Source organism: Cavia porcellus, unplaced genomic scaffold (assembly GCF_034190915.1).
Source record: "Cavia porcellus strain 051 isolate PalLab524CR breed Dunkin Hartley unplaced genomic scaffold, mCavPor4.1 scaffold_2, whole genome shotgun sequence".
In the NCBI taxonomy this organism is placed as follows: domain Eukaryota; kingdom Metazoa; phylum Chordata; class Mammalia; order Rodentia; family Caviidae; genus Cavia; species Cavia porcellus.
The window spans coordinates 98,508,712-98,536,526 of record NW_026947485.1 but is presented as its reverse complement, the minus strand read 5'-3'; the positions used below and the strand labels follow the sequence as shown (position 1 = coordinate 98,536,526).

The following is a 27,815-nucleotide window of genomic DNA, read 5'->3' as shown; positions in this document are numbered from 1 at the left end:
CTGTGTGTTTGCCAACAGGCTTGGAGGAGATCGTCAACAATTCTATTGTGTCTTGCTTTCTCCCTCAGGAGTCATACAAAACTTCAAACTTTGTTTTATTGTCTGTACTTGAAGACAAATTATCAATTTAAGGGCCACTTCCCAAAATTATTTGCCAAGTAATTGCTTCGAGAGGAAAGTGCTCTCCAGGTTACAAAAGTTCTCAAAAACCATTTGGCTCCAAGGCTGTCCCACAGACACCTGTGTAACCTCTGTATTGCTTAAAAAGGCCTCAACCTAGCAGTTTTAGTTTGGGGAACAAAAATTTATGAGGTCATAGCTTGCAAATATAAATAAATCTCTAAATGTTGAAATTTTAGCAGTGTAAGATAAATAAGATAAATATTCTGTAAAATACTGTTTTTATCAGACTAGCTCTGTTTAGGGGCATGCCGCGGCTAAGACAATGACTGCTTCCAGGACCTCCTCAGTATGTATGGAGCACATGGACAGAGAAGAGTCCTGCAGTGGGAACAGGACTCTGAGGTCAAAAAGATCTGCATTTAAACTCTAGCTCAGACTGCACAAGCTGTATGACCACAGAAAAACATCTGCTTTTCATAAGCTTCAGTTCAACACTTATTGCATATGGAGCTCCAGGGAAGAAAATAAATTTATATAAACACATATATCAAAGTACAGAGCACAAGAGGCATCAAATGAATGCCAGTCTGCTTCCTGCACATGTGCATTTACTGATTCTCAAGGCTCCAAGATTTTTCACAGTAATTCCTCAGCAGCGCGAGGAGACGAGATGAAGCTGGGAGAAGGGCAAGATGAGCAGCAGCTGAGGGGTATTTCTGTTCTGTGGCTCTTTTGTAAGGTGTGACTTTCGAAGACAAGGAATACTAAATGAATTTTAAAAACCTCTTTTAGTGACATGTAATTACATGTGATAATGTACATTTTAAAAATACAGAATTATAATTAATTGCAATTTAGATTTTTTTTCCATGGTGCTGGGAACTGACTCCAAGACCTCACATATGCCAGGCAAGTATTCCATCACTATATTACACCCACTGAAATGATTAAGCAAATTACCACATAATCATTACCCAAATTATGATGTGGGACACTGTTAGCAGCCAGTACCTGTCCCTTCTCAGTCACAAAATATCCCTGCCCTTTGGCGGGTACCATTTGTAACTTAAAGGTTAACTACTTTCTTTTCTTTATAGCTTCCTCCCTTTGGTAAAAAAACTTAAATTCACTGTGTAGTTTCATGGGAAATTTTCTATATTTTAATACCTATTAAAGCTAAAGTCAAGGGGGCTGGAAATTTAGCTTAGCAGCAAAAGCGCCTGCCTGGCAAGTGCAGGGTTGTGAGTTTGATTCCCGGTACAAAAAAAAAAAAAAGCTAGTCAAATTAAATCCATTCATTCTCCATAATTCTATAATTTGTGAAGATCAAAACAATCTGGGAGAATAGTGTTCAGAATACAGGAATACACACAAAAAAGAAAAACAATTTAGCAAATTATAGATCTTATTTTTATCTTCCTTAGGTCTATCAATATATTTTCCTGAAAGTAGATATGCTGCAATTTATATCTGAGGAGTTATTATTCTTTGACAGACATGAGAAAAAAACAAGCAATAAGAAACCAAGACATCAGACAAATCAGACAACATAGTCTAAAAGTTTTACAATAGGAATGTGAGCTAACATGTAGGAGCTTCAACTAAAAAATCTTAAGATATTTTAGGCCTTAACAATATGATTAAAAGCTACAGTAAAACAGTATTTACGTTATGAAAAGTCCTACCACCCTCAATAGTTGATAGGCACCTATTATATATCTTAAGTTAAAAATGTATTTTATCACTAAGCTATATGACTCATTACAGAGATCAAGTCTACTTTAAAATGTTTTAAATGAAATTTAGAAAATCTGATCGTCATTCAAGTCATCTTGTAAATTCTATCATGAAATACTGAAAAAAGCTATTTCTCCTAATTGTGAAACACAGATCAGTAGAGATTTCTGCTTTTTATTTGTCCTTTTAATAAATAACTGGTTGTGACTTCCTAAGTGAGTTTATTGTTAGAATTCAAGTACTAACGAACCTGACCAGAAGTACTGGGGTCTTCAGAAACAGAGGAAGCCATTTCAAAGGGAGCAGGCCACGAAACTCCTTCTGAATCCTGTGTCTGATCCGAACTGGGGGACTCCTGCTGTTCTGCAGCAGATGGGACGGGCTGGGCAGCTCCATCACCATTGATGCTGGATAAATCAGAGATTTTTAAAAACACATTGTTACTAAAGGTAACATTATACTATAATCTACCTATCTGTAAAAACTAAGATGCTGTAATCAATCATCTATTTTGAAAATAAAAAAGGAAATAAAACAAAAAACAAAAAATGTGTGTGGTGGATTGACAACTGGTGGGCAACTTGTAACACCCAGCTGAACTGAATCAGCATGGTGCTGGTTGTGGAAGGCCCACCTGACGATTGTTACCAACAGCACAGAAACAACTAGAGGGGAAGAGGGTGTGCTGTTGATTCTCCTGGAGAATCTTGTTAACACTGGCTTTTTTGATATGAACTTGGCCGTTATCATCAGAGGAGCTCAGGACCTTGTGATCACTGAGGACAGTTGTTTTCAGGGGGAGCTCTGGTTCTCACTTTGAGCATCACTAGTGGCTCCAGTGCAGATCCCTCAGCCTACTGACTCAGATGCTTCATCATGTTGGTGCAGACTTTTTAGCTTCTACTACTGAGCTTTGGGTCTTCCCAGTGCAGATCCTTCAAAGGGACTTGCATGAGACACTGTTTTGGGCTCTAGGCCTCCAGCTGGACTCAGGGAGGATACTGTTGTGGGGCCTGAGGCCCTTAGCTGGATTCTTTGGGTCTCTTGTGTGTGTGTGGCAGGGGGATCTCCTGTACTCATCTAATTTCACTCTTTGGGTGAACATTATAAAATAATCCTATAAATTATGTGTCCTGTAATAAATCGTTTCCTTTGCAAACCCTAACAGCAGTGTTAACAACTGTGGCAAAACTTCTGACTGAAGTTTAGATGAGAATGTCATTTTTCTTAAGATGAAAATAAACAAGTAGCCAAGTACCTGTAATATAAAAACTTGGAAAGAATAGCCTTCTGATACCAGTGCTCCTTGCTCTTTTTCTTCCTTTGCCACTTCTGATCTATCAATCTTTGGTAAAACTCTTTCAACCATGTCCAGTCACCAGTCTGGATAACATAAAAAAAATATTAAACAAATATAACACATAAGTAACCAAACTGATTTGCTACCTAGCTATATCTTGGATTGTGACAGGTTTTCCCCTACCCAGTGGCACTATAAGGAGGTGACTGAATTTGAAGGAGGCAGCGCCTAGTGTCAGGAAGTTAGATCACTGGGGATGTACTCTTGAAGGGGATACTGGGATCCTATCCCCTCCTCTTTCTCTTTGCCATCTGATCACCATGAGTTAGTTTTCTCTGTCAGACACTCCACCATAATGCTTTCTATCACAAGCCCAAAGCAACACAGTCAACTGGTCACAGACTGATATCTCTGAAACCAGAAGCCAAAATAAACCTTTCTTTTAAAGTTTATAATCTTGGGTATTCTGTCACAGTGATAGAAATCTGACTACACATAACTATTACCTTTCTAGGAAATAATTTTTTGAGTACTATTTTACAAATATATCCTTGTATATAAAATACTTATCCTCTTAGATCCAAAACATACCATCTTTCTCTATCTTGTTTTTTTTTTGGCTGTACTGGGGACTGAGACCAGCATTTGTGCACTGAAGTGCATCCTCAACCTTTTTTTATTTCTACTTTAAGACAGGGTCCTGGTAAATCCCTAGGTTGCCCAAAGTGGGCTTAATCTTGCAATCATGCTGTCTCAGCCTCCCAGACTGCTGGAATTAGTTACACGTATACTATCTCTTTTAAGAAGTCCTTAAGCTCTTATAAGCTGGATAAAAGCAGCATTCCTTCTCCAATAGTTCCTTTGGCAACTGGAGTGCCCTACTTTGCATATTTTATTGAAATTATCAGCGCAGATTACTTTAACACCAATCATGTCAGCTGCTAATGAACACGGGCTGATTTATTCATTGTCCTATCTGAAAAACCTATAAACAGGGTAAGTGCATACACATAGATTAAACCGAACTATGATCTTTTGGGAAAGAAACATTTATTTTAAATGTCAATTTAAATCACTGTAACTTTTTTCTTTTATCAAAGCATTAAAGGAATAGTCTTTAAAGATAGCCTATGGACTGGCAAAACCATCAACTACTTACCAGTACATGAAAGGTAAATATAGAAATGGAGAGTGAGCCTTAAGAAAATGGAGCACTATCACTGTATTTTACAAAACCATCCTTCCTCAAGACATGAGGGAAAAATAAGAGTTCATTATCAGAAAATACTGAAAAGCTAGGCTTTTAATAATAATAATCTGAAAAGCTAGGCTTCAAGAAAACAGCTCATTAATATTTTTCACATTTCCTTGTAGCCATGTCTCAAATGAATCTCTATAATAGATATCAAAGAATGTTCTTTTAAAAATTAAAATAGTCCTTCAATTTCACAAATTTTTCACAATTTTCTCCATCCTTTTTCCTTATAAGAAAGACTCCTACTGTTAGAATCAATGAAATATTTTTCTTCCCCCCTTTAACATTAAAATTTTTTTTTATCTTCAGTGAAACTTTTCATTTCTTAATAGCTCAAGAATTCAACCACTACATTTCCACTTTGGCCTTTTTGAAACATAATCACATTTCTAGTGCTCTTACATTGTTAGAATAATGAGTTTCTAGATGTTTTTCACAAAATGTATTACCTGAGAGGATCTCATGAAGAGTTCTTGAATATCTAGTTCATCTAGTAAGAGGGTCCTTCCTATGCGATGTACTGCCATGCTTACGTGGGACTTGCTGTAGGGAATCTTCAGGAGCTTTTTTATGTTCTTAAAAAAGAGTAAATTATTCATTGTAAAGCACAAATCAACCATTTTCTTAAGGTTATACAAACTGTACTTTACATAGAGCTACCTATCTACAACTACATGGAAGAGAGACCTTAAAACCAGAATCATCTATATGTTAAGTCATACTAACATTTTAATGTAAATTACAGACAAACACTTATTTTTACATTATAGAGTATCTTCTCAAACCCATTTTTCCCAAATGCTGGGGATCAAACCCAGTATTTCATGCATGCTAAGTAAACAACCAACTGAACTACAACTCAAGCCCACAATTGGGCTTTCTCCAGGTTTAAGTATGTGCAAATCACATTACTACACTGATGGAAGTTTTAACTATATCATTTAAAAAAGCAACCTATTAAGGAACACTGGACTCTACCAGAAATATTTTTTATAATTTTCAACTGGTAACAGAAGTAGAATAATATTGAACATTAACATCAGTTCCTATAACATTAAAATACAAATAATCTTAGTATTACCATTACCACCGTTTTTGGATTGTTGAGAAACAAGTGGCAAAAGGCAGAATTTTAGAAACAAAAGAGATATTCACTGATCAGCTATATCTTATTTTGTCATTAATTTCTCAAGACTACAAAAACAGAACATAATATAAAGCACTCCACAAGTTACATTAAACGACAAGCAACACTTACTTCAGAATCAGAGACAACATCCACATCATTTCCCACAGAATCAATAAAGTCATATGCCATGCCAAAGCTATAGAAGGAAAAAAGTCACAGATTAAAAGTTGAACACAATACAAAATCTCATTGCACCTAGGATATACATTTTCTACATTCTAACAGTTCTCAACTCAAGATGTACATTACCATTATATTTAGCTAATGCTTCCTTCTCAGTGTACATAATGGTATATTTCAAAATTGATAGTACTTTAGATTTGATAAAATAGTAATAATTAGAAACAATTAGTAGAAAATACTTAAAAATACTTCACAGGTTTTTTCTTTAATCACAAAATCAAAAAACTCTCCAGATTTCAACATTTTATTCCTTTTACCTAAGAAGACAAATAGAAAAACATTTATCATGATTTTAGTTTTGGGGACTCTACTTCTAGTAATACTAAGACACCTCTCTTTTAAAGTATATAAATGCACCTGTCAACAAATCAGGCAAAAAGTGAGTACCCAACTAATGCCATGAGGCACACTGATAGCCTATGTACCTGAAAAGTAGTGATTACCATTTTCTTGTTAATAAGTGGCAGTCAGGATACTTAACTAGGACACCTAATTTCAAAGCATGCTCTTATACTTTATCATGTGCTTCTAAATAACTCATTTAATCTTTCTTACCTTCAGCTTTCTCATGGGCAAAGCACCTAACAGTGCTTATCTCAAAAGGTTGTTATAAGCACTAAATGAGATAAACATGAAGTACCTAGCAGTGTTTGTACACAGTTAATGCAATTATTTAAATCATCCCACAAAACTTAATATAATTGGCTGGGCATGGTGGTACACGCCTGTAATCCCTGAGGCAGGAAGATTACTGAGTTCCAGGCCAGCCTGGGCTATAAAATGAGTTCAAGGCCAGCCTGAACTACACAGTGAAACCCTGTCTCAAAAAGACAAAAAAATAACAACCAACCAACCAAACAAACAAAAAAATCAATATAATTTAACAAGCCATTCTTCTAACAGAAAATGCTTGGGTTATTTCCAACTTTATGATAGTATAAATAAAGCTACAAATAAACAATTTGCATATATAATTTTTACCTTCTGAGGCCATTAGGATAATCTTCAAATTCTAGTTCATAAGGAATTAGTGTGCTTATGTGTGTTTTGCTCGAACTTTACATGTAAGTTATATGTAAAGTTCAGGATGAGTCACCACGAAGAAATAATAAGAACCCTACATATTAAATGGCCTGTAAGACTATGGGTATTTATACATTTTTCTCTGCAAGATGCCAGCCCACTCTCTCAACTTTAAATACCACCAGCAGAAGTCAACAGTGTAGGTCACCCAACATGCTGGATTTTTTTGTTTGCTTTTGGTACCGGGGTTTGAACACATGACCCCAGGGCTTGCAAGGCAGGCGCTTATGTTGCTGAGCTAAATCCCTGACCCTAACATGCTGCATTTTTACATCAGGCTTTTTCAAACTAGAGAGTTTACCATCAATTAAAGAAAAACAGATCCATTCAACAGATCCTCATGAACCATCCTGGTTCTTTGTTTCCACAAATTCAAAGGGTACACAAACTGGTTAAAATAAAAGGATTAGCAGTTTATCAATAGGATGTAGACTTCAAAGAAGTGTGCATGCAATGTGTCTCCACACGCTAACATATCCTATTCTCTGGAGAAAAAAGGATTCTTAAAATCAAATGTCATCTCCTTCTAAAAATTAAGAAGTTAGTGTACATCACAAATTAAACATCAAGTATTAAGAGTTTTCAACGGGAATGGAGAGGTTGGTAAAAATGGCGCTTATAATATTTACCTTGAAAATGGTTTGCTTTTCTTACTATTTCCAAGAATGGTAGTTCCTGCAGGCCCGAGCTTGGCACTTTCTCGCAACCAGTTGGCAGGTGGGAGTTTCAAGTCTGTTTTCTCTTCAAGTTGTGCAAATGCTGTGCGAGGAGGGGCAGAAGAGTATTTCACCACCGCTCGGCTCTTCACTTCATTGCCGCCAAGAAATAAAGCTGATCCCTAATTAACATATTGAATGCAACCTTAATGAACATTACTAGGAATGAAAACTTCATCTTTATAAACAGAAAAAGAACTCACATCAGGCTTCACAAAGAACGAATGCTGCATGTTACTGACAACACTTAATTCTAACATAACTTATTGCGTTTACTTAACCCTTTTTCACATGACTTCAAAGATGGGCGAGTCGAGCAGTTAGAATGGTTGTGTCTCAGCGAGGAAACAGCTAGCCAATCTGCCTTTTAAAATTTATTTATATTAAGTGTAGAAGCGGAAACCAAGACTCAAGTGTCATGTTAATTAAACGCAAAATTTAATAAAAGTGTGCTACAGTACTAAAGAAATGTTTTAATTTCACTAACATACATCACTTACAAAGTAGTCTCCGCTGATCTTTTCTGTTTTTACGCAAACATTCAGCAATTGCTTTGACATTAAGTGACACATACTCCGATCCTCTCAACTTGACAGCAATGCCCTGGGGACCCCTCACAGCCTTTACTACACACCTGCAAACAGGCTCGGTGTGTCTAGGTTTACTATCCTAACCTCCTTTATCGCGGTCCCTTTGGGTCTGGCAACACTTTGGAACTTCAAGAGTTAGCTCAGACTTTCTAACCCCTTGAGTCTTTCCTTGGCATTCTTCGTCGACCCCCTACCCCGGCTTCGTACGACTATGCCACATTTTGGAACTACATATTACACGTATGCGGCTTGAAAGCAGAGACGGAGTCTAATTCACCACTGGGTCCCACCGAGTGGGAAGCCAGGATTGATCTGGATACAAATGACTTGCAAGCAAGTCCTTGCATAGCTAAAGAGACACACGGGCTTCCACTCCGTTTTGGAGGTGTCAGAGAGGCGTGGAGAAAGTGCCAGAAACTCCGGGAACCGTGACACTCCTTCCCCGCGGTACGTGCCAGCCGATCCCAAAGCTCGAGCCTGCGAATCTCGGAGTCTGGGCAGGTTCGACCCTAGGGAAGACTTACCTGTGCAGAAGGTTCCTCCAGCTCTCCCTGAGACAGGAGGCTCAGCCCTCCTCGAGCAGCAGACCCCATCGGCGAGGCCTCGGCTCCGGCCTCCTTGGAGTCCCCCATTACTACGGCTCAGGGTTGGTGAAGCGCGAGCCAAAAAGCCGCGACAGGATCCCGAGTTCGGAGATGCTACAAGCCGGGAGAACAAGCGCCTAAGACGCTGTGGTGACTTCCGGCCCTTGAAAGGACGTCCCGCTGACGCGATCAAATCTCGCGAGCAGTGTTCTAAGGCCCGGCCCCGCCTCCTGAGGTGGGTGCCTCCTTCACAAGGCAAGGGGGGGCGGGAGCTGCAGTGCGCCTGCGCTCTTCAGAGCTACTTGGGTAGACTTTCTCGCGATATCTGTATTCAAGGCTGCTTTCTTTAAACGCTGTCTGTCTTTGTCGACAGTTGAGGAGACCGGAGTCTGAGAGAAATTCAAAGTCTGGGAGCTGCTCTTTGCGTGGGAGAAGGCATGCTTGCAACGTCATCAGTCATCCCCGTTCTATTAGTGACGTCAGCACTCCTTCCCTAGTCGTCAGTGTCCACTTTGACGCACGGGCGCAGCGAGGCCCAGAAAGGCAGGAAGCACAGCCCGACAGGCTGCCCTGCCTGGGCAAAGTCTCTTTGCATCACAATGCTTGAGTGTTGGAATTGGGTGCGCACAGCGGGTCCCTCGCGGTTAAAGCGTGTGGCCTGTCCGAGGAGGCAGCACCTCCGCGGAGGGTTTGCCGCTTCGGTGCTCCTGGAGCGTCTGCCCGCGACTAAGCGACCTTGCCCGAGGCATCCCGGCGGTGCAGGGGCTTCTCGGATCTCTACGAGCGTGGGAAACAGCTAGTGATCTTGTCAGCGCACACATTCTGGTCCAGTACGTCTGGTGAGGTAGATCTGAGCGTCTTTAGTTCTCGAGGGCTCCCAGGAGATGCTGTCAGTGCTTTGACTAGCGAGGGGACAGAAAGAGCCAGGGTGCGGAGCCTCTCCAGCTCTTTACTATGATCTGACTAAACCTAGTAGCAACTGAAACCACTGAACGCAGCTGTATTCCTCATGATTTTTTTTTTTTTTTTTTTTTTTTTTTTGGCTTTTTGAGACAGGGTCTCACTATGCAGTTCAGGCTGGCCTTGAGCTCACTTTGTAGCCCAGGCTGGTCTCAAACTCCCAACGATCCTCCTGCCTCAGCCTCCCAAGTGCTGGGATTAAGGGCATGAGCCACCACGCCCGGCCCTCATGGAATTTATAGTATGTGATAAAGATTTCGTTAAGAAATTAAAAATTTTATCCGGGCGTGGTGGCGCACTCCTGAAATCCCAGTGCTTGGGAGACTGAGGCAGGAGAATCATGTGAAAGTTCGAGACCAGCCTGGGCTACTAAGTGAGCCCAAGGCCAGCCTGAACCGCATAGTGAGACCTTGTCTCAAGACAAAAAAGACAAAAGAAAATCAAAGATTTTAAAAAGTTAATTTTGCCTTGGCAGTTATAGGGCTATCTTAGTTTGTAATCTGTATTTGGCTCTGATAACTCGCCAACTCTCAACCCCCAACTTCCTGTATGGGTGAAAGGATGAAATAACAAGCAGACAAATTTAATAATACATGAAGAGGGGATAGAAGGACCAAGACACCCCAAGCAATGTCAGGAGGGAATAGTGGAAAATTCAGAGGTCTATGGCTCAGTGGGCAACTGGTAATTTGGGATGATTTTATGCTAAGAAGGATCTTGCCCTGGAGTGTTTTTTAATCTTAATGGTTTTAGTTTACTCTTAGTGGGTGTGGGAGAGGATGGCCCTTACCTAAAGCGTTAAGGGGAAATCTTAAAAGGGTGATAATCATTAATCCCAATCCTCCATTTATCCCTGAGGGAAGTGTACAAAATTAGCCCTTGTGAATTTGTGGTTTCCAACAGCCAGTGGTAGGCATCTTTATAAATCTTTGTGTCATCAGCAAGCCCAATTTACACACTTTTTTTCAAATGTACCAAAAAATTTTATGGATTAAATTCAACATTGAGTTTGATAATAGTGTATTCTGTAGATATTTTAACAAGTACTGTTTTTGGTTTTTATGTTTATACTGTGCATCCCATTCTTTTTGATTTTTTCAAGTTATATGTTATTGGCTTAGTAAAAAATTGAACACAATTTTAAAACAATAAGGAGGATGGTTAAAACTTATTTTTGTTTCATGATAAACTATGCAACCATTAACTTATTTTGCAATATTCAAAAGAATTTACATTTTCATCATATTATGTTAATAAATGAATTTTTATTTTCAAAGCTAATGTACACTGTGATCCTGATCTTAGGAGCGTGTCTCTTTTTTTTTGTCAACAAAAAGCAATCTCTGAGTAATAATGATATAGGGGAATAAAATTCCCAACCTACTATATGTCCAGTATGAGTTGGTGTTCTTTAAAATAGAAAAATGAATTTTAGGAACAACGGAGGCTAAGAGCAGAAGTATTTTTTTTAAGAGCAGAAATATTTGAGGGAAAAAAAGTTGTTAGAGACGGGAGTCCCGAGTGGATTGCCAAAGAGTCTACATTTTCTAGGGATTTTTCTAGAGTATAACCATGAGGCCGCTCTAAAGTGGGGAAAACTAGGAACTCACAAGGCAGCTGGGCATAAGGTGGGATAGAACTGTGATGAACCAATCAGATTAATTGTTCAGGTAGAATTGTCCAAAGGGGAAGCAAATCATGTAGCAAGCCAGCATTCTTAAGGATCAGTCGCTCTTCCTGTAGAGGGGTGAGAAGGTGGCTCCTGGCTTCTCAAGGTGATCCATACCTAATCCCTAAAGTTTATACTTAGGGTGTGGTTGCATTTGTTTTGCTTTCTTTTTGAGATCTGGCCCACAGCAAGAGGTGTGTGTCCCCTCCAAGGTCATCAGACATGTGGTCCTCTGTGCTGGCTTCTCTGAGGGCCTAGCCCTGTCTGACTGCCTATAATATTTCTAACTAGCTCAGCTGCCTCTAACAGTAAGATGAAGTGAATAAACATTTGCTTTTTAGTTTTCCTTATTTTCCTATTTTTTCTTTCTGATTTTTAAAATTAAGTATAGTTTTATTCAGCTTTTGCACATACATAATCTTTAAAGTTTGTCTCATTGTATGATCTACCTATCTCTGCAAGAAGGGATTTCTTTGAGGATGCCTCTTGAGAAGTGAGTCCCTGGATGCTTGCTGATGATGTTTAGTGAGCACATGTGTTGGGAACTGTGGAGAACCACCCAGAGAACTCCCCTTGAAAGAAGAACACCTATATTTTTGGATGTACTTGGCCATATCCCTATGTGTTGATATGTACAGAGCTGGCTAGGCTATTTCTTTGTCTCTTCAGTTGGCTTTAAACAGTGTAAACTGTGCGAGCTGAGGTACTGATGTGTCGTCCTTGACAGTTGCTGTTCCCCCCACCCAGTAGCTGCCAGAAAAATATGGTTGAGCCGGGCTAGATGGAGAACTGTGCTCCATGTTGTAGGCTGGGAGCCTCGAGAAAGAGGCTATGATTTCCCAGAGCAAAAAAGACTTCGCTCGACCCCAAAATATTAAATGCTGCCTCAGCTATGTTACGCAGATTACTCTTTTTCTGCATTTGTCTCAGGCCTCCTACATAACCCAGCTCACAGTAGTCATGTGTTTCTTCCACCCTCACTGTCACTCATCCCTGAACCATTCCACTCATGGAGAATTAATAAAATCCAGGTGGGATCCTGGGTCATGGTCTTTGTTCCAGTGAACCACTGTCTTGGCTGGATTTAGGACCCCCTTTGCTCCCGGTAACTATGTATGTGTTAATGTCTTTATTCTCACCTTGGATGACACTAAAAGTGGTAGATTGGAATTAGCGCAATAGATTTACAATGACTTCTCCATGGGATTACAAATATAAACCTCCCTGACCTGTGATGAGGATGGGAAAGGGACCTCTGTAGAGAACAACTGGTAAAATGGCAAGGAAGAGTGAACCAGAACCAGGAAGAGGGCCGTGGCTGCTAGAGGATCCCAGAACCAAAGGCAGCAGCCTGGTACCCCGGCCCCCAGAAGCTACTTGTGGAGGGAACCTGGTAGGGTCTGGTCGCCAGCAGTCACACAGGACCTAGACTGACCCCTGAGTTCTGGAGAAACTGGGCTTACACAGAGTTCATACATTCCTTCAGCCCTAAGGGCTTTTTGATTTTTTTCATATCCAATTGCTTTTACATGCTGTTTTTTTAAAAAAATATATTGTTTTTAATATAAATGACGGAAATGTGGGAAAACATAGATCATTCCTTCCACAATTTTAAATTTTAAAACATGAATTTCTGTTCTGGTTTTGTTCGTCTGTTCTTTTTGAGACAGGGTCTCGCTATATAGTCTGCTGACCTCCACCTCACTATGCATCCCAATCTAGCCTTGAACTTGCAATGATCCTCCTGCCTCAGCCTCCAGAGTGTTGGAATTATGGGTGTGTGTCACCATGCCTAGCTGTGTTCCTTTTTGCATTGTTCCATTGAATGCCTGTCCCTGGCCCTAGTTTTCAGCCCCCTAGTGGGGATGATAGACTTCATCATTCCCAGCCTGCTCTCCCCTGGACAGTGATCCTGTCTCTTATGCTCAGAGTTCTCACATGTTTACCTGCCTCCTCAGTGCCTGATGCCCTCGTTGCTTAACACACTTGTTGAATAAATGAATGAGCTGCCTCTAATGTGCTTCTCCAACAACCTGATCACAGCTCCACATTAGCTGGTACATCTCTGCCTAGAATACCCTGCCTTTCTTACTCGACTCACTCCCGCCTGTCTGCAAGATTCATCTCAGGTGTCATCTCTAACAAGTCTCTCTTGACATCTTTCCCTGCTTATCCCTCTGGGTCCTTTCCTTTGTTCCCATCACTTGTATGGCTTTATCCCAGCACTTGTCACATTATAGAAAAATTACCTGTTTGTCTTTGCCTCCCTCACTGTCTATGAGCTCCTCAAAGGTGAGCGTTCTGTCTGATCATCTCTATTTCACCAGCATCAGGCTCAGCTCCAGCCGACAGAACTGTTTTAGCCCTTAGGCAATGTAGGAAAAATGACTAGTGCTGACAGGCTTTTAAAACGCTTATCAAAATGTTTGAGGCGTAAAACAATGTTGTTGACTCCAAAATATTTTTATTTGCAAAATCAAAGCTAACAATGTGTAATGAAGTAACTCCAAAATATTGTAGTGTCAATGTCATTAATTATTAAAGTTAGTATTGATGTACAGTTTGTTTCTTTCTAAAACAATTTGTAGGTCAGACTTTCTCAGTTTGCGGAATTCCTCTCAGCATGCAGGATGATTTCTGAAAATTCCCAGTCAATTGTTAATTCATGTCATTATTTGTGTGCTCAGTATTTTCCAAAGCAAAGTTAGAAGTCCTTTTAAAAATCTTTCACGGTAAGACAACAATGTGAAAAGCAGATGTACGTTAGGGATATTGCCAAAAATAGGAGTGTGTAGTACATTTTCTGTTCTTCTGGTGGAGAAGGCCAAACTCCAAAACCTTCTATGCCCTGGGCACATTTGGGGCATGTGTTTTTTGGTTTACCATGGTCCCGTTCAGGACCTAGAGTTTTATATCCAACTAGCCTTATTCATTTACTTGCTGGACCTTGCAAGATTGTTGAGTTTATAACTCCTGACCCTGGACTCAGAGCTGGAAGAAGGATTTGAGGTGACCAGAAGCAGTCTCCCTCTTGAGAAGAAAATGATGTAGTCCATAAAGGAGAAAACAGTAGACTTATTGAACTACGTACAAAGCTAATTAATAGCAAAGCCAATACTAGTGTTCAGGTCTCCTATTTAGGTAGCTTTCAGGAAACAAATTGCAGACATAGGCCAATGGATTTTTAATTTGTTTCATAATCATCTGTTAAGAGAATAGGCCTTTCAGTTGTCACCAGATTCTAAATCAGTACCTCTGGAATACTACAAAGGACTCTGCATTTTTGATGAGGTCATTCATTTCTGAGGACCTTGACCTTAGGACAGTGGTCTCCAAGACAGTCCACTGGATACAGGAAGAACTATATCTTTTTAAAATAAGGGCAAAGATGAGCTCCCATGACACCTACTATATGAATTCACCCATGCCCTTCCCACTGGATATTTAATTAAAAGAAATGGGGATCCCCAAATGTCACTGGCTTACAAGGCAGGCTGCCAAATAAAATTTAGACAATAAGTTAAATTTGAATTTCAGTTCAACAGTAAAAAAAATTGAAGGTGAGAATGTTCCAAATGTTTAGCATACGTATGTACCATGCCACATTTGAAACACACTGGTTCATGCTGTTTTTCAGGACTACTACGGTGTGGATGTAAAATGTCCTCCAGAAGTCATGCACTGAGGGATTGGTTGCCAGTTGAGGGCCTTTTAGAAGCTGATTTGATTATGAAGACTCTAATCTCAATGGGTTAATCCACTGATGGATTCATAAGTTGATGGTTTTATTGGGAGATGATGGAAATTTAGGAGACAGGGCCAATTTTAAGGGAATAGGTCATAAAAATATAACTGGGGACTATAAACCTTGTCCTGACCTTTTTCTCTCTAGTTCTGTGCCCTCTCACCTCTGCTTCCTAACTACCAAGAGGTGAGTAGTTTGACCTCTGCCATGCCTTACACCAATAGCCCAGCAACAGTGGAGCCAGCCAACCATATACTGAAATCTCTGAGCCAAAATAAACGTTTCTTCAGGTATTTTGTCACAGTAATGGGAAGCTGACTACAACACAGGGACCGTAGCTGATGAAGTGGCCTTGAGCTGGAACACTATGACAGTAGTGGCAATGGGCACTGTAAACCCTACTCTAAAGCTTTGGGTCAGAAGTGACAGGCATCACTGCTACTTTTTTTCTTCTTTTCTTTTTTATCAAATACAGAACATCATGGCCAAATGTGCATCAGTGAGACAGGGAAAACCAATGTTCCTCAAAGGAGAACTTTGGTTAGAGTTTGCCTAAGCAAAAGTGGTGTGAATAGCCTATCAGACACCATTCAGAGGGTTAAATCTGGTGACAAGAAAAGGCCTTTAGGAGCATCCTTTTGGATTTTTGTACCAAGATGAGGAGTAACCTTGATTACCTCATGAACCACACAGAGGTCACACATCCTTAGTTCCAAAGCATTACAAAGTGTTCTTATGTTTAAATTTGGGCTACTTTTTAAAAATAGTATTTTTACATTTTCTTATCTTGTTAGTGATGACCAGTTGACATTAGGATGCTACTTAAGATAGTTTCATAAAAACAATCTGTTCCTTTCCAGACAAAATTGATGTTTTAACAATGAAGGAGAAATTATTTGATTCTGAAAACAATCTGATCTTATGAAGGGTACATCTTTGAGAATATGCCTTTGTTACATTGTGATTTTTGTTGCCCCAAAATATATGTATTACATATAATAACTCATGTCTGTATACTAAACTTACAGAGTGAAATTCCTCACCTCTGTGAGAAATCTTCTCAATGGAGAATTGGAGTTTTAAACATACGGAGGAGTTCATAGCAGGACAGTGGTGCAACCCTGGCTTGGTTAGGGTGGCATGCTAAGGGAAGGGATGCCAGCTGCACTGCCAGAGTTTCTAAAAAATCTCACTACACTTAATTGTATTCTTTGATACTATACTCAGAACACCCAGACCACTCTCCTCTATAGGTGCCAATTTACTTGTTTACTCCCAAAATATGCCTGCAAGACCCACTCTTCCAGGGCAGCCAATAGATCTTTCCCCATCTCCTGTTACACATCCTGCTTTTATTTTTGTTCCATGACAACAGTTTACTGCCCTTTCTTCCTCACGTACAAGTAAACACATGGCATGTAAAACAATTGAATAAATTTCTCAGTCTTATTCTTTGACACTGTTTAAGAATGACTGATGGACTTCAAAGAAGGTGGAAATGTAATCAACTACATTTCAGTTAGAACCTTGGCATGATATGTGCTACAGCAGAAATAAGCATTTTAATTTGACAAAACCTGGGACTGTGTAATTCCTGCAAGTAGTCCACTATGTGAGATCTGTTAAATGATGACAGCCATTAAAACTATGCTTGTTTGTTTATTTTTGTCTTTTTGAGACAGGGTCTTGATAAGTGGTTTAGGCTGGCCTTACGCTCATTTTGTAGCCTAGGCTGGTCTCAAATTTGCAACAGTCCTCCTGCCTCAGCTTCCTGAGTGCAGAAGTATACCTCCACACCCGGCTTAAAACTAAACTTTAAAATAAAGCTCACTCAGAAGGAGGAGGATCTAGAGTATTATATAACAAAGTTTTCAATTTGGGTTCTCAAAAATTAAAGAAATCTATTCAACCACTCTGCTATTGTTTTAAGAAAACATTGGCAGGAGTGGAAATAATTTGTAGTCAATAAATAAAAGTGTTTTAAATATTGTTTATGTTAAAAATTTTTAAATTTTATGTCAATGTACTAGTAATAATAAGCCATGTATAAATAAATAGGCAGATATTAAGAAGTCATGCTCAGAAATGATATTAATAATAATGAGAGATTTCAGAAGTTTAGAGACTACTGCTTTTAGAAAGACTGTTTTACACATACTGTGGTACCAACAACCAAATGCTAGCTGCTGTTTCAGTCAAGAACAGTTCGTTAATAAGCTACATTTTGGTTTACACTTTAATTTGAGTACAAGTTTGAGTGTACAACTTAGCGGTTTAAGAACAAGACACTTTTGCACAGTTGATATTTTATTCACTACTACCTGATAATTATTTCATTGTTGTTTGGTAGCTTAATAGCACTTTTTTTTTTATCCATACCGGGGATCGAACTCACGACCGCGCTTGCGAGGCAGGTGCTTATGCCGCTGAGCTAAATCCCCAGCCCCTACTTAATAACATCATTTAAGAAGAGAATTTGCATTTGAAGGACTCTGTGTTTTAGATACCTGATGAACTCAGATTCTGTTACAAGCTCTTGGCATTGGCTTTCCGAATACGTGTTATGTTAGGGTAGGCTGTTCCCTGTTACATATTGCTTTCATACAGCAGTGTTCTCAGTGTCTTTGAGTTTTATCCTCTGAGGCTGATTAATACCCTAAATGAGTTCTAGAAACCAGTTCAAAGTTACTAACATCTGCTCTGTAGGCATTTTGATGACTGCACCCCAAACCACTGCTCACACTGCACATGTGTCATAAGCTGAGGACAAGAAGGGAAGAATTCTCCAATGAGTTCCAATCAGTCTCACAGTCAGACACACTGTGAATCCCCTCTGCCTTTCCAGTTAAGGGTGTGGCCTTTGCAGACCTATATGAATTGTTTACCTATCTACAAAGAGGCTTTCAACTGAGAAAGCAAAAGGAAAGCATCGCATAGTGCAAAGCCTCAAGTCTCAAAGCCAATGCCTGAATCTTTTTTTCCCTAAACATTTCCATAATACTTGTCTTCCCCCTTGGCATTGAAGAGATGTCTTTTACTTTCTGTGTCATATAGTCACAAGATATTCAGTAATAGAATCCATTGCTTGTGAATGCTGAGCCATCTAGTAACCACTGGATGAACCATGAGTGTTATTTACATGTGACAGTTTTTTGCATATTTATTTACATTTTGTCTCTCTTTAAGAAATGGAGCCAGAATCCACAGATGTCATTATCCATCTGTACACTTTTGTTTACTCCCCAGAAGCCAAGTATATTGCATTTTAAAAGTCCTGGACATTTGTTCCTATCAAAAATGACTTAGGAAACTCTGACCATTCACATTTACCCTCAGTGAAAGTGTCAGTCAAAGCTTGCTTCCTGGAGAGCTTTGAGATTCTAGCACAAAAGCCATTTTATAAGCACAAGGTATAAAAGCATCATTTATATTCATTTGCTGCTGTGGCATTTCTCCCTGGAATCTTCCTCTTGTCTGTCAACATTGGACGAAAGGACTGACCTCATCTACATTACAAATATTCTTTCAGTGGTCTGCAGATAGGATAGATACATGCTGCATAGAGTAGGAAGAGAACCGTGTGTTCTTTCCTCAGAGATCTCTGGCTTCTCTATCCACAAAAATGGTTGTATCTAATGGGCATGCGTATTATGAATTGCTTCAGCAAAACCTGAGTATGGAATCAATAGCATGCTTTGTGCATCTTGGCTGAAATGAATGTTGATTATCTGATTGCAGAGACCTATGGGAGAGTGGCTGGAGGAAGACTCTGAGAAGTCATTTAGAATGCATCTGCTCTGGGCAGAGGACAATCTGTGCTGGCCTCCACTGTCATGAGGAGGCATTCAGAATGGAGAAATTTCTACCAAGGTGGCTCCTGTGACCTGTAGGCAGATTCTTCTCAGAGACAGGGGAGACCCAGCTTTGTGTGGTCACACACAAAGACATCAAAGGGACTTTCTGTCCCAGAGGATGCCACAAGGGGTTTGCCACCTGGATTAGTTGAAATAGAGTCAAGTTCTTACAGGCTGTCATGCTCACCTGGGACTGTTCTAGGACATGGAGCAAACCCAGGGTTGTGTTACTGAGTGTCAGCAGTCCATATAAATAAATAGGGTTAGAGTGCTTGGAAACCAAGAATGTTGCCAGAAAAGAGGGTAGCGCAAGAGCAGGAGACCCATATTTATGGGTCCTTCCCAAAACCTCTCCCTGAGACCTCCTCAGGGTCTGTGAATCAGCTGCTTCTTCTCTTTTTACTTTCTTCAAATCTTGTCATCACAAAGCATTTCAAATACAAACCTAAGTAGAACAGTAAAATAAACACCCATGTGTCCATTGGCATCCTTCTTTCCATAGTTATCCACCTACCTCTGTTCTTCATTATGGAAATTAGCTCCTTGTTGATTATATTGAATCTAACCTCCTCCCCTGATTGCATTTCTTCTGGTCATGCTCTTCAGTCCTGTCAGTCATTGTCATCAGTCAGCCTGTTGGGTTGATCAGGAAAAGACACAGATCTCTCGGAATTCTTGATTGGTTTGGGGATAAATGTTGGGACTGACCAATAAGATGTGCTTAATTTATTTGTTCAACAGTTAATTAAGTTGTTCAACAGTTACTTAAGTTTTAGGTGCAGTGTTGGATTGATGATATCATTAAGTTATGATCCCTGACTTTTAGGCCAGGCAATGTATAAGCTCAATAGCAAGTACTGAATCATGAAAGGCGAGATGTGATCCCTCTGAATGGAGGATGATTAGGAAGTGCTATTGAGTCTGATACCCTGAGAGATGGCAAAGCAAAGAGACAGGGCATCAGGGCAGCAGGGCAAGGGATACAAAGGAAAAACACTGAAGTGTGAAAGTGGGAATGGCAGTTGGGGGGTGGGGAGGCAGGAGAGCCATCTAGAATGCTGGCGCACACTGTGCAAGAGGCATCAAGGTTGGAAGAAATAGGCAATGAGGCTCCTCCTAACTTAATAACTAGACACTTCTCATTTTGAAGCAAAGAAATGCAAAACTAATTGTAGAAGCATGGTTGTTAGAAAGGAGATCCAGATCACAATTTAGAAACTTTAGGAAACCAAGGGGCCTCAGTGAAAATTGAGCATCAGGATAATAAACCTAGCAGCTGCCCCACTGCAGGACAGTCTGGGTACACTAACCGCACAACACATTCTCCTAAAGGTGCATGTGAAGCTTGTTACCATGTAACTGAACCCACAGTCCCTTTCTACCGCATTCTGAAATAGAAAATTTGGGCCTTGCTGGTGAAGTAAATACATGGGCAGAAAATTCCTACCATTGCTGTCATATGAGGGGTAGCATAGAAGCTGAGAAGCACTGGTAAAGTGTTCACATTTTGTAAATGAAACAGATTCGTAACATGATTTTTCAAAAGAATAAGAGAATAAATTTTTCAAAAAAAATAATGTAAGCACGTTTATAAAAGAAAACTAAAACACTAACAAAATGTGAAAAGCCAAGAAAATTCATTGTCCCACTACCTGAACAATATAATCTTTAGTACTTTGGTGTTACATAGTGATTTTGGAACATTTTCAGTACTGAATGAGTCTAATGGTTCATTCCTGTCTCTCCTCCCATATCACATTTGTTAACAAAATTAGTCAAAAATATTTGTAGCTCTGTTGCTTTAAGAGTCACTTCTGTTTTGAACTCAGATTTCAGAAGGGGTATAGGGAATTATGTTGGTATCAAGCAACAGTATGAGTTTATTCCTAGGTAAATATGAAACCCTGTGCTAACATTCATAAGGCCTGGAGAGGATTATATACATATGGAGACCCACATAACATGTGCCTAAATATCAAAAATTTTTATAGATAAGTGAATTGTTAAATATAATATGTTCTATTTTCTTTTCTTGGTAAATACACTTTTATAGCAGCTTTCCTTTGGAAACTATTAGATAACATAATGTTCTATTCTCCTATTGTTATAATGGTTATTCCTTTCTATGCTCCCTGGCACTTATCATGAGTCCATCTCTTCACCCTAGGATGTGGGTTGTGGCCAGAAAGAACCAGAGTAGGGATGGTCCTCTTTTAGCTATGATCTGAGTAAATCATTCCTCATTTTTCTATGCAGGTGACTATGTACTGAGCATACAAAGGCAAGTAAAAGTAGTCTTGTGGGGCCCAGAAATTTTAAATAAATGCCCTCTAAAATCTCAGCTTGCAAAGTTGATCCAGTCAGGAGGAGGTAACTATGCAAAGAATGGAAGACAAGAGAGTTCTAGCAGTGACAAAAGCATGGGTAAAATTCCAGCAGCAGAAGGGAGTTCACCAGAATGAAGTACTAAGACATGGAGATGAGGCTCAGGCCTAAGTATGTGGCATCACAGGTGTACGAAGTTTTGCTAGGCAGGAGGTGAGCACCAAACCAGGAAAGGCTTTATGGTCCTTCTTGAGAAGGTTTGTCTGCTGTGAAATGCTTTCACCAAGGAGCCCCATGGCAGAGTAAATGAAGGTAGCCCAGACCTCTAGATTGGTAAGTGGAGATGGGAGGAGGCAGACAGGGCCCAAGGAGACTTAGAAATTCCCATGGCCAGGACTTGGGGGAGAGATTGGATTAGGAATGATGGGAAAGTAGGTAACACGGATATGTGGTTGAGCTGAATGGGATGAATGAGCTAGAGATGCTGAGAGAGGATGACCGGAGCTATAAAAAGAGATTGGGGCTGCAGATTTAAAATGTGCGAGAGTCATATCCACTCATTTGGTGAATGAAGCCCTGGAGGTGATATCTGGAGAAAGACTGCCTGCTAATCTGGCAGAAGTAAAAGAAGCCAGACTTTTCAGATGAGAATTTTAAAGATGAAATTCTATAAGCAGTGGGCTGAAATGAGAATAGAAAACCTTCTACCAATCTTGCATATAACATTTTTTATTGTAAATAGGCTTGTCATACACAAATCCCCTGTGACATCAGAGATTATAGATGATGTGGTTGCTGTTACTCAGGATCTTTGTGTGCCTATGAGTTTAAATCAGATTCTTGTTACTCACACAACATTTTGTCATGTGTATTTGTAAATATATCTTGCCAGCATATTTTATGCCTCAGTTAATTTACTTGACATTTAATTTAGTTGACATGTAAAAATAAAATCAATTTTCAGACAAAATACACATAAAATAAGTGAAACAGCATAATAGGTTTCAAGAAATTAAAGTGTAATGTTTAGGCTTCTAAAATCATTTTGTCTAGAACAGTAGATTTTTTTAACAAATCTCTGTCAAATATACAATAATAAGTGTTGCTACTATTCAGAAATTTATTGCTTAGAATAGTTTGTCAGGAAAAGTAAAGATTTTGTTGAGGTTGCCTTTAAAATGTCAGAGATGCTCAAATACGAACACTTTGTGTGTTGATGTTTAGGCTGTAATTAAGGCATGACAATGATTATTACTTTAGATATAAACACTATCAAATTTTCATTGGGTGAGTTCTTTTTCTAATTAATGTTGTGTTATGTTCTGTTTATTATCCTGTTTGCTTATGTTTCCTGTCATTTTCCAGTTGTCTGCTTGAATCCTGTTTTTTTTTTTAGTAGTGATTTAGCAACCGATAATGTGTATTGATTTCATTTTTGCTTCTAATTTACATTTTTATCTCTTTGGTTGATATATTTGGCTTAATCATTTTATTTTTGTACGATTTGTTAATTTAGTAAGATGATTAAATTTGGCACCTAAAGGGAGCTTGTTTTAGAAAATGCTCCCTGAAGAAATTAGCATCTTGCATTTCCAACATGTCAAAGGGCTGGCCTCTTACAGATAACTAAAAATGTAACTCTAAAGTCTTAAAAACGGCTTTATACTTTTAACCTGTGACTATAAAGAGCTGTATATTCCAGTAGGTGGTGCAAATTGACTCTATTTCAAATGGGAATGTAATTTAAAATTGTGATGTAACTATTTTCGCTGTAAAAATAATATTTGAACATGTTTTTTTCAACTGCAAAATTATGTCCTGCTCTCTCTTAAAGGAAGCAGTGTTTGTTTTCTTACCTTTTATTCCACAGGTATCATCACTGTGATGATTACTATACTGAAGGGGTGAGGGGAGGAATTAGAAGGGGCTGGAAAAACAGGGACATTTGATAAAAATTACGCATAAGTAGAAAAGTCATTTTTGCTTCTGTGCTTCAATTTCATAATGTGAGTATAATGGCAATATTAGCATGTTATTCTAATCATTTTTATGCCTACATAATGAATCAAATGTCATGTTTTATTTTTTTTAAATAAAAAGTGAGGTTATTTTGCTTCTAGAAGCCTGATACTCTCACACAAGCATGTTCAGTAAAGCACATTTTTAAAGTTTTTTTTACTTTCATACCTGCATTATATGTGCTCAAGAGGCAATAAAAGAGTAATTAAGGGTGGGGATGACTGGGGCAGCTTGCCTGAGATGAATCCATTCCACCTCTGTGTATCTCTGGTTCCCCCTGCAAGCTGTGGATCATAGCATTGACATGGAAATTCAGCGAGCATTTATGCAATGTATGTATAGCACACAGGGGTCACTGTATAAATGTTAATGCTATCCTCCCCACCCCCGCCCTCACTTCTACCATACTGGGGATTGAACCCAGGGCTGAGAAGGGTGAGAATGGACTAAAAAAGGGGCAAATGGAGTAGCACTTCCTGAACCTCCTTCCTCATTGTCAGTTTCCAGCTGTGCCCACTGCCCCTGCTACTGCTGGCCAGGAGACTCCTGCCCTCAAGTGCAGCTGGATGTCATGCAGTGACCAGACCTCTCCATACTGCCAGCCTGGCAATGAGGCTCACAGAGACCCACACTCAGTTTGAACACAGACACTTCTCCCAAGGCCAAATAGAAATGGCTTTTGAATTATCCGCCATTTGGCCAGATTATCTGCACCATTGCTTCCGTCCATTACTGAGGAGAGCCAGGAGGTGTCGGGACTGTCCTTAGTGTTCCAAGATGACCTTGTGGAGAGCTGATTACAGTCTGCGTACCAATAAAGATGATGTTTAACTGTCACTCGTTTCTTCACTCTGGTTCAGTGAAACTTGATCTTTGGCCTGTGACTGGAACCTTATTAAAGAGTTCATCATTGCTTGTGGTTTTTCTTGGGAGACCTGAACTCAGACTGCAACAAGGCTTCCCATTAGCAGAGGTATAAAGAATGCATATTTACCTTTGAGCCTTCTAGGCTCGCAGTTTGGTGTTTGAGACCCCTTCTATATAGTACCTCTCATAAACATTTCCCCAACTACATACCACCCAGCTGCACTTCCTACCCTATCCCCCAAAAGCCATCAGAAGAACAGACACCAACTCAGCTGCAAGGGACCTCATGTCTGAGCAGAGCAGAAAATGAGAGCTGAAGGCAGTGTCCAAGTTGAGGTCAGGACCTGTAGGAGTCAAGGAAGAACAGTGCTGGGAATCAGGTGCTCTCCTGGTGAACTCCTCTTGACTGTGTGGAGGGAATTGATCTCTACGCAGCCTCCTTTGATGCCTTAGACCTGCATTTCAGTATAGACTTCCAGAGCTATTTCCAGTGCTTTGCTGCTGTTTTCTGATTTCCTAGGCTCCCTTCTCCCTCTGCTTCAGCTGCCACTGTGTTCCCATGTGGCACTATTATCATCCCCATTTCACAGATGAGAGGACTGAAGAGGTTAAATAACTTGTCCAAGACAGAATATCTAATTAACAGCACTCCCAGGGTGCAAGCCAGACTGGCTATCACTAAAGATTGTGCTCTTACTCATAGGACAATAAATAATGTCCCTGAGGGGCATCCCAGATGGCCTTGCCCAGTGCTTCCTAACTGCTGAAAAAAAAAAAAATTCCTGCTGTCCAGAGAAATAATGAAACATTAGCATCCAGGTGGCTTTTGCTTCCCAGTATGACACGGAGAACAGTTTACAGTTAATTCTGGGTATGCCTTTAACTGGACATTGTGTTAGACCAGAAGTTGACAATTTTCCAGATCAAGAGTCCAAGTGCACTAAAATCCAGAAAACACAGTCAACAATGATGCAAGATGAAAATGCCTATTTTTAAATAGAAAATATGCCTATGAGTATTAAAGCAAATAAATTAAATATGGAATTTACCAACTTTACTGTTGAAATGAGATTGGTGAGATTTTTGCCATTATTCCTTTGAAGTCTTCATCATAATTTCCTTACCCTGCCCATTATAACTTAAAGGAGGAAACTAAGCCCTGTGGGTAACAAATGAATCCATGCTACGAACAAGAAGGAGACTTCACTTTGGACAACAAGGATTTGCTCCAGCCTTGGGGCAAGCATCTGTGACTGCCTGCTAGAAGAAAAGCTAAAATCATAGGACAGTGGGGCTGTTGTGAAGGCCCCAGAATTTTTCTAAAGAAATCCTTTCCAAGAAAAAGCACTTGATATTTTGGACTGAGTTCAAACCTAAAGTGGGTGGGCTGGGGTTGGAATCAGGAATGTAGAGTGCTTTTGAGGTACAGGGAGTTGGAATTTCTTCTCTCCTTCCAGCTGCGTGCGGCCTCAGCTTCCTACTAGTATTGTTCTTGGAGAGAGTCAATACCAGGAGACTCCAATCTGCAGAAGACAAGGGTTTTTGGAGACACACTCAGTAGTGGTGGACAAGCAGGGGCCAGGCAGAGTCGTGGTGAGGAGAGGGAAATGTCCTTGGCCTTGAGGCTTTGGCCAGACCATAGGTCAGGTTCTCTGATTCTGAGGGGAAGACTTTTTTCTTTCCCTCTATTCTCCCGTCCTATCCACGAAGCAATCTGTGCCTTCCTTCTTTCCCAGCTTCTCTCTCTAGCTGCCTACTCTTTGAAGAGAAAGAAGTCTTACTGACCCATGTGCTGAAAGTTCAGGGGTAGTGGTGGTTTCTGGTGCAGGTTCAGCCCATGCCACCAAAACCCAAGTCCCCCTGGCTTTCTAGCATATCATTTCTACAAGTTGGCCTTGTGATCGACACTTAGATGTGGAAAAGTGGCTGTAGAAATGCCAGTCCTGGTGCATTTAGATTCAGATTAGTCAGAAAAGATCGAGATTATTTTGCTGCTCAAGTAAGAGTTTTGGAATGCTTCTAATTTGCCCTGATGTGGGTCAGTGATCATTCCAGAACCAAACATTTACAGGGGAATGTAATGCTCTGATTGGCTAGTGTTGCAGCATTGGGCACAATTAATTCCCTCTAACCCATATAGAGTGACAATGGGGATGAGGAGGAGATGGGAGTTATCATGGAGGGAGGGATGGATGCTGAAACTCAAACCCCAAATACCCTCCTCTACAGCTCCTACCTCCATTTCTGCCCCCCCCACCCATGACTGACCCTTAAACACTAAACACTGGCCCTGATTCCATAGCCATGGCCTTTGGGTCCTATTCTAACTCATTTGAGGTAGAATCTATCAAGCTATATTCCTACTACTATAAAAATTAGTAGTGGATACTAAAAAAATTATTCCACAAAAGTTTTTTAAAAAATATTTTCCCAAATTGACACTATCTATACTTTTTTGATTCCTAAGGGTAGAGGCTTTGAAATTTTCACATTTGTATTTAGAAGAACCCATAAAGATAATTTAGCACACCCCAGACATTCTGCTTAAAGATCTTATCGGGGATTTTACTGGAACTTGGAGCTTTGTTATTTGTTATTTTTCATTGTTGGACCACAAGGTTTTCCTCTTCAGAGTCTGGGATAAGGCCAAGTGTCATGTCTCAGCAGATCTGGGGCTTTATGTGAGTTCACTTCCCGTAATGCAAGGGCTACTAATGGGGACTCTAAGGAGCTGACATGACAGTTCCAAGGACAGTATCTTTGCCTGCTCCAAGAGTTGAGTGACAATGCTTCAGCAAAACTGTCAGTGCATTTCTTAGGCTGCGAACCCTGTAGAACAGGAGCCACCTCTCATCAGCACCTAATGCGATTTAGAGGATTGCCTGTAGAATACTTTTCTGGAACACATGCAATTCATGATTTGATATACAGTCAGTCTGGTCCTCTGGTGTTAGCAGACATCACTGATTCAGTAGATGTTGTAATTTAGTTACATATCCTTCTTGTCTTGATCTCGGATAGATGCAAGACATTGGTTACACATTACTTTGTTTGGCTATGCCTTTTCTCCCGGACTTGGGAGACTGACCCAGGGTCTCTGCACTAAGCTACAGCACATCCTTTAAAAAAAAAGGGCGGGGGGCTGGGTATGGTGGCACACACTTGTAGTCTCAGCACTTGGAAGGCTGAGGAAGGAGATCACCTAGAGTTTAAGGCCAGCTTGGACTACATAACAAGACCCCATCTCAAAAACATTTTGTTGAGGGTATAGGATTTTGCTAAGTTGACAAGTTGCCCAGGCCTGGCTCAAATTTATAATCCTCATGCCTCAGCCTCTTAGAGTGCTGAGATTAATAGGTATGACCACACACTTGGCTTGTCATGCTTTCTTTTTTAAGAAAAAATTTAAATTTTGTTTCTGACAACAACAGCAATATACACTCATTATGGAAATTTAGAAAAGTCCAGTGAAGGAAACAGAAGCTTCTAAAATATTTGTGTAATCTTATACTTCTAGCCTATGTATATATTTTTATAAGATAGGATCATTATATGTATTCACCTTTCTTTTTATTAAACATCTATACATTTTTTCTGTGCTATTCTTCCATATTTT

General features: G+C 39.9%; 2 protein-coding genes across 6 annotated transcripts in view; one reads left to right on the top strand and one right to left on the bottom strand.

The window, feature by feature from the left end:
- The window catches only part of Edrf1 (erythroid differentiation regulatory factor 1), a 37,470-nt gene extending 28,524 nt beyond the window's left edge, over window positions 1-8,946 (bottom strand). The window contains exons 1-6 of one of the 2 annotated variants that reach the window (XM_063244907.1): window positions 8,701-8,946; window positions 7,500-7,708; window positions 5,674-5,740; window positions 4,865-4,990; window positions 3,119-3,243; window positions 2,111-2,267 (exon numbers count right to left, since the gene is read on the bottom strand). In XM_063244907.1, coding sequence (XP_063100977.1) covers window positions 2,111-2,267; window positions 3,119-3,243; window positions 4,865-4,990; window positions 5,674-5,740; window positions 7,500-7,708; window positions 8,701-8,808 — 792 coding nt within the window. In that variant the 5' untranslated portion in view covers window positions 8,809-8,946. The remainder of the gene's footprint in view (window positions 1-2,110; window positions 2,268-3,118; window positions 3,244-4,864; window positions 4,991-5,673; window positions 5,741-7,499; window positions 7,709-8,700) is intronic. The other variant, XM_063244908.1, reaches the window with a different exon arrangement.
- A 92-nt stretch (window positions 8,947-9,038) lies between these two features.
- The window catches only part of Tex36 (testis expressed 36), a 40,252-nt gene continuing 21,475 nt past the window's right edge, over window positions 9,039-27,815 (top strand). The window contains exons 1-2 of one of the 4 annotated variants that reach the window (XR_010046271.1): window positions 9,039-9,604; window positions 23,833-24,169. The gene's annotated coding sequence lies outside the window, so the exon portion shown is untranslated. Of the gene's footprint in view, window positions 21,647-23,832; window positions 24,170-27,815 lie in introns of those variants that run through there. The other 3 variants (XR_010046274.1, XR_010046273.1, XR_010046272.1) reach the window with 3 other exon arrangements.